At 31.7% G+C, this 6,466-nt stretch overlaps 1 protein-coding gene across 1 annotated transcript; it reads left to right on the plus strand.

Moving 5' to 3' along the window:
* Positions 1-533: 533 nt before the first annotated feature.
* LOC130983084 (uncharacterized) lies at positions 534-3,352 on the plus strand. Its single transcript, XM_057907266.1, has 3 exons — positions 534-751; positions 1,525-2,570; positions 3,001-3,352. The coding sequence occupies exons 2-3, from the start codon at positions 1,558-1,560 to the stop codon at positions 3,215-3,217; spliced, it is 1,230 nt and encodes a 409-aa protein (XP_057763249.1). The 5' UTR covers positions 534-751; positions 1,525-1,557; the 3' UTR covers positions 3,218-3,352.
* Positions 3,353-6,466: the final 3,114 nt, after the last annotated feature.

A 6,466-nucleotide genomic window follows, 5' to 3' on the forward strand; every position in this document is an offset into this window, starting at 1 on the left:
AAAAAATAAATAAATAAATTTATATAATATTTATAAGTAATTACTTTATAAATATTTATCTTGATTTTGTTACATATAATAATAATATAATAATTTTTTTAATATTTTATTTAATTTATATTTTTAAATTTTATGTTTTAAAATTTAAATAATTTATAAAATTTTTATATTTATTTTTAAATATTTTTATTCTTAATATTTAAATTATTTTATAAAATTTATAATTTTAAAAATAAAAATATAAAAATTAATCTTTTAAAAACAATAAAAAAATGATGCCCTTTGAGCGGCGAGTAATAATATTTTTTTTTGTTTTCTGTGTTAATAATGTTAAATTAGAGGTGGAAACTTAGGTGAAGTCAACTTTACGTAAAGTTGATATTAGAAAACTGTTGCATAAAAATTTAATCAAATCAGTCAAATCATTTCACGAGAAGTCGACTTCACCTCAGTTTTCGCTTCAATTAGATTAGATATTCAACAGTTATATTTGTTAGCGTAACCACTGGGAATTTGAGTTGTTTATACAACAAAATACTATGGCGTGCAACAGCAAATTAGTTATTCGGAGAATGAAATTGAAAACAAGTGAAATCCTTGCAACACATCTCGTCTTACCTGATTCTCCCCCTCCAAAAATCCTAATCCCAAATTTTTCCTCACATCCTTTTTCGTCGTCTAGAATTCAAACAATTTCGTTATTGCAAAAATCAACATCAAGCGAGCTTTCCCAGTCCATGATCATTTCCAGGTATCTTCCTTACCTTTCCATGCAAAACTCATTTCATTCTTAATAGTAGGTTTTGGCTTCTAAATAATTGGGGTCTCCATAAGGTTTAACTTCATTTTGACTTTCATAATATGCTAGATTTCTTTCTCCAGTTTATTTGCCTGATTTTTTTTTTTTGTAATAATAAAAGCTAAAATTAAAAGATTAAGTATTTATCTATTCAATTTTTTGGATTAAGAAGGTAAACTAATGGAAGTTTAACAATCAACTTGGTGACATTACATGTTATGGGATTATGGAAATGTGCATCTAACTGTTTATTTTCAATAAATTTTTTTCCCTTTAATTGATTAATCTCAAGATGGCTAAATAAGTCTATATGGAAAAGCTTTACAAATTGACAATATTGGATTACGATTAGGCTGCATGAAGATGTGGTATTTTTTTGTGTTCTTACTCGGAGATATATGAAAATTCCAACATGTTGTTTATCTTTAATGATAAAGAATACTTTTGTCATTCATAGATTATTTTTTAATCGAGATTTCATAATCTAATATTCCTGAATGACCATTTTATTTGCTCTGTTTGTTTAATATTCTTCCTCTTTCATATATTTTAAAAATGAAGAAAATGATAATTTGAGGCACCCCCAATGACTGCATCAACTATGAAAATAACCTAAAGTTTGCATTCATCTTCCTGACCATAGAAACTACTTTTAAATTGAAGTAAATTCAGTAATGCATTTGGAAAGCATGTGAGGAGCTAATTATTCAAGAAAAATTATGCAGGGTTATAGAAGAGAAGTAGAACAAGTGTTCGTGATGTCTTTAGAGACCTTTCATTGTGGCGTAGATGATAAATGTGCAAAGAAAAGTTCAGAAACTAGTGAAAGCAATAGGAGTATTAATTCACATCTTGTGATATTTGACTGGAGAGGAACCAATAGACATACTTATTCAAACCCTGAGATCATTTATCGTAGTGGAAGGAGTAGGCATACTAAGTCAAATCCTGAGATAATTGACGGAAGTGAAAGTAGTATTACCTCAGAAAGGCACACAATTGTTATATCTAGAGTTAAAAGTGGTAAGAAAGATACTTCTAACACACAAATCAATGGCATTGAAAGCATATCAAACTCAGCCAGAAAGGTGGATTCTTCCTTTATGTTAGAATCATCAAGTGATAGCTCGGATAATGTGGATATCACCACATCTAGCACATCTAAATACTCATCCAAATATGGAACAAATTATCCTTCTAGTAGTGAGAGCTTTGTCAAATCTGAGCATGGCAACAAACTTGTTGCCACCCCACCTTCATTTCAAGATTATGGTGTCCAGAAGAGGAATGATTTTCCACTAACTGCAAGACCTCCCATCCAGGTGATGGATCGATCGTCAGGATATGATGCTTCTAGGATCCCATCTTCAATATTCGAGAAGCCTGCAAATCCATTGGACTGGAGTGTTGCTTCTAATGAATCATTATTTAGCCTTCATGTAGGGAATCTTAGTTTCAACAGAGACCATGTATTTGTGAATTATGAAGTAAGCATGCCCCATGAAGTCCCCCAATCTGGTGACATAAGTGAGGACATTCATTCTCCCATAATAGAGGAGATCAGCAATGTCACACAGAGTGACGTCGTAGAGAGCCTGCAGATCTACAGAACATCAAGTGCATCTTTCATGATAGAAGAAATTCCTTGTATAGACCAATATGAAATAAAAGATTTATCACGAGCAGAAAGTGACAATTCATCCGGATCCTTGACTGTTGACCTTACTCAAATTACCAGAACCACCCCAAAGCAATCTTTTTCTTTTCCAGCGTGAGTCCATATTTGTTTCTGTTTTTGAGACAATCTTGATTTATTCTTTAATAACTATCACAGCGTGAGTCCATATTTTGTTTCTTGCCCAAACAAATGCTTTGATCTTGACTCTCATGCCTTTCCATCTCCTGTGTATTATTAGGCATATGGTTGTAGAAGTTATACATCTCTTCTATTTATGTTACATAGTTCATTTTCCCATTCATTTCACCTTAAGATTTAATCAAATATAATCTAATCAAATCACATTATCGTAATCATCATCAACATTTTAATAATTCCAAGCATTGTCTATTTTTCTTTCATAAGCCTTGTTATCTATTTTGTTATTAGAACATTATTTACAGGATTATATAATTGTTCCGAGATTAACTTTATCTCAAATTGTAGAAACACACTGATGGAAATCTGTTTGGGATTCTTGCAGTTTGATGGAACCAAAAAGAATTAGTACAACAGAGACGGATATTTCTCAACAGACACCATATGAAAAGCAAGAATCATCAGTAAAAGAAACTAGAAAACCAAGAACCAGTTGCTGGAGTTGTCTCAAATCTTGCAATTGGTGTTATTGCTTTCCTTGTCCTTCTTGTGCTTTCTGTAATAGTTGTTGTAAATGGAATGCTTGTAAATGTTGCAGTTGATTAGTTACTATTTTCATTCATTAGGTACCTACCTTTCAGGTTTCAAATGTGAATGCGCGTCATAGATGTTGGACAAAATTTTTTTTTACTTCATATGTGCCACCATCCATTTTAAATGATGGCTTATGAATTAGTTGTGGGTTTAAATTAGCAGCATTTGGTAGCAATAATAATAATAATCAGTTGGGGTACATATCCAAGCAATGTTTCATCAAAGTCCATCCAAGCAAGCTCAAAACAAAAACAAAAAAACCAATCTCATTAAATGAAATGTGCATACACACGCGGAAACCCTCTCCCCAAACGTTATTATTCGCGCTTGAATATGAAACAACGTTCATTCTTCACTGTCGAAACCGTTACTGGAAAATTTCAAATCTCTCTCAAAATCTCTCAAACCTCGTCGTGTTCTCTGCGAAAACTGCCGCTTCTCCAAATTTGCGTCAAGCTTTCGAAAAGAAGAAGAAAAAACAAACAAAAACAAGAATAGAGACTCCGCAAGGTATAAGACAAACTATTGTTATTATGTTCATTTAATTTCGCGCAAAACTCGGATTTCTCCTAGTTTGATTTAAGGTTTAGTGGATTGAGTTGGTGCGTTTAGTAGATTGACTTATTCTAATTCCATTTTTTTTCTCTATAACTAGGGCATACGAATAGAAATGTATTGTTATTTGTTTTTTGTGATATATAACTCGGTTCATTGTAGTTGGTGATTTACATTCACTTGATTGTTAAGTGTTTAGTTAAGTTCTTTTGCATGCAGAAATATTTTTCTTGCTAATTGAATGTTTATCACGTTTTATTCAAATATGAATGGAGTTCGGTTCGTTGGAGTTGGTGATTTACATTCACTTGATTGTTAAGTGTTCACTTGAATTCATTTGCATGTAGAAAATATTTTTCTTGCTGATTGAATGTTTATCACGTTTTATTCAATCACTCCTTGTGCCTGATTTTACTTTTTGTATCCTTTTCAAGGATTAATAATATCCCAAATGAGGGTTTATGCTAGGACAGAATCCTTGATGGAGGACGGAGAGGGAGTTGAAGTAGAGTATATCAGGCTAAGCGGTAAATGAACAAAATTAACAAAATAAGAGACCAAGTGATTCAGGAATTTGAAGCCATAGACTCCCCAAGGCATCTGCTTCCCACTCAAGCCCTTTTTGAAAATTCACATCAGGCGATATAGATAGTAAATAAGTTGTAGTTTCTTTGACTCGTTGCAATTATTACTAATTTGTTTAACTTGTTTAAGAAAGCAAACATTTCTTCTTTAATGTATATATGTGAATATTAATGTAAATGTTAATGAAAATATAATGTTAATGTATATATGTGAATGTTAATGGAAAATCTAATGTTATTGTATATATCTATTGGAACTATCTGGGTTGCTATTTTGTTCTAACTTCACAGTGAATGGATTCAGGGTATTTATCAAACATTAAGAGCTCCAAAAATACAAATGAACCGAAATTAATACACTAGATGAACCGAAAAAAGTGTATATAGCACTATTATAGAACGCTAATTTGAAAAAAAATGTTTATATCAATATTCAGTTTTAGAAACACCTAAACATCAAGAGCCCCTCTCTACTGCATACGATTAGTTGATTTTTAATCTCATTTTCCTTCCGAGTCGTGTCCTTTATTTTGGTAGAAAAACCAGCAAGTTTGGAATAACCTTTGCAGAACTTTTCAGTTTCTTCTAGTGTCCTGAAAGTCATTCCAACCTCTGAGACAAATTGTTCATTCACAACACACCTAGTCTACATAATAAACTAAACACATTATTAAAACAAAACCATTGTATAGTACTAAATGAACAGAACATTGTCCATTACATAACTTCAAATTCGAACAACAGTCTGCATAATAAACCAAACATGTTATTAAAGTGAAACCATTGTATAGAACTAAATGAACAGAACATTATCCATTATATAAATTTAAATTCGAATATTGTATATATATATATATATATATATATATATATATAAAAAATCAAATTCGAAAGACCTGCATCTAAAATTCAGAGATTGCATTCCATTAAATTCAATTCAGTTTAATCCAAATCAGAACACATGCGTCTAGAATTTAGCAATTGCATTCAATTCAATTCAAAAATAAAAACCTCGTCCGGTTGATTCGATTCAGAAGAATAATCCAAATCACTCTTATTCAATTAATGTGAAGCTGAATCATTCATTGTTTTAATAGCCTATTAAAATATGAAAATGAAGAAGATAAATTCACATATCGAAGAAGAAAGTGAAGAAGAATAGGAAGAAGAACGACGAGCAGTAGAAAAGAACGACAAACAGCAGAGAAGAAAAAGAAGAAGAATGACGAGTAGCAGAGCAGATCCGAAAATTGCAACCAAATCATTAACATTGAAGAAGAAGCTTTACATAATTTTAAGACCCAAAAATTTTTGAAAAATTTTATTATGAGCCAATTTCAAATTTATTTATTTATTGGAGATTTTATTTTCAGAAATTATTTTATTAAAAATAATTAAATCAGGTTTTGATAATTAAAATATAAATTTTACTTAATTTCATTATTATTGAATAATTTTTTATACTTAAATTATAAAATTTAGCAGCTGTAAAAGAATAAGAATTTTATATGATTTAGTTTAAATAATTGAAATTTTAGAATTTAATATTTTAATTTCATAAACAAAGAAAATAAATTATATCATCTCTAGTTTTAAATTACGATACTTGATTAAAATCTAATTAGCAAATTGATAATTAAATAATATTTTTAAAGTAATTTCAAGGGATTAAATTAGATTTCAAATTAATAAAATATACCCTAATTTGATTAGAATTACCAAATCCTAATTAACCCAAATATCCCCAATCCCTCACACATACAGCATCGCCATCCACCGCCTAAAACCCTCAGCCATTCACCAAGAAAGAAATGAAGAAAAACAAAGAAAGCATAAAAGGGGAGTCCGAGGGAGAAGGGAGATCTGGGGAAGGCAGAGGAGAGAAGAGAAGAAGACCGCGCCGGCGCGCTAGGCCTCACCACCGCCGTCACGTCGTTGTCGGACTGAGGAGAGGGAGCATTTGAGGAGGGATCCTTGGGAGAGAGTGACGAGCGCAAGCCAGGACTCGCAGGGAGAAGCCACCGCCGGGCATCCTCGTTGCCGTCAATGGAGATTTGGTCGTCGTCGCCGATCGTCCTTGCGCCACATCAGAAATAGAACTGCGAACGGAAGGGAGCG

This window comes from Arachis stenosperma, chromosome 5 (genome assembly GCF_014773155.1).
Source record: "Arachis stenosperma cultivar V10309 chromosome 5, arast.V10309.gnm1.PFL2, whole genome shotgun sequence".
NCBI lineage: Eukaryota > Viridiplantae > Streptophyta > Magnoliopsida > Fabales > Fabaceae > Arachis > Arachis stenosperma.

Excerpts from the sequence above, each read along its gene's own strand:
- LOC130983084 (XM_057907266.1), top strand. The coding sequence starts at position 1,558 with ATGTCTTTAGAGACCTTTCATTGTGGCGTAGATGATAAATGTGCAAAG. Across the intron at positions 2,571-3,000 it reads CAATCTTTTTCTTTTCCAGC|TTTGATGGAACCAAAAAGAA; the intron begins GTGAGTCCATAT and ends GGATTCTTGCAG.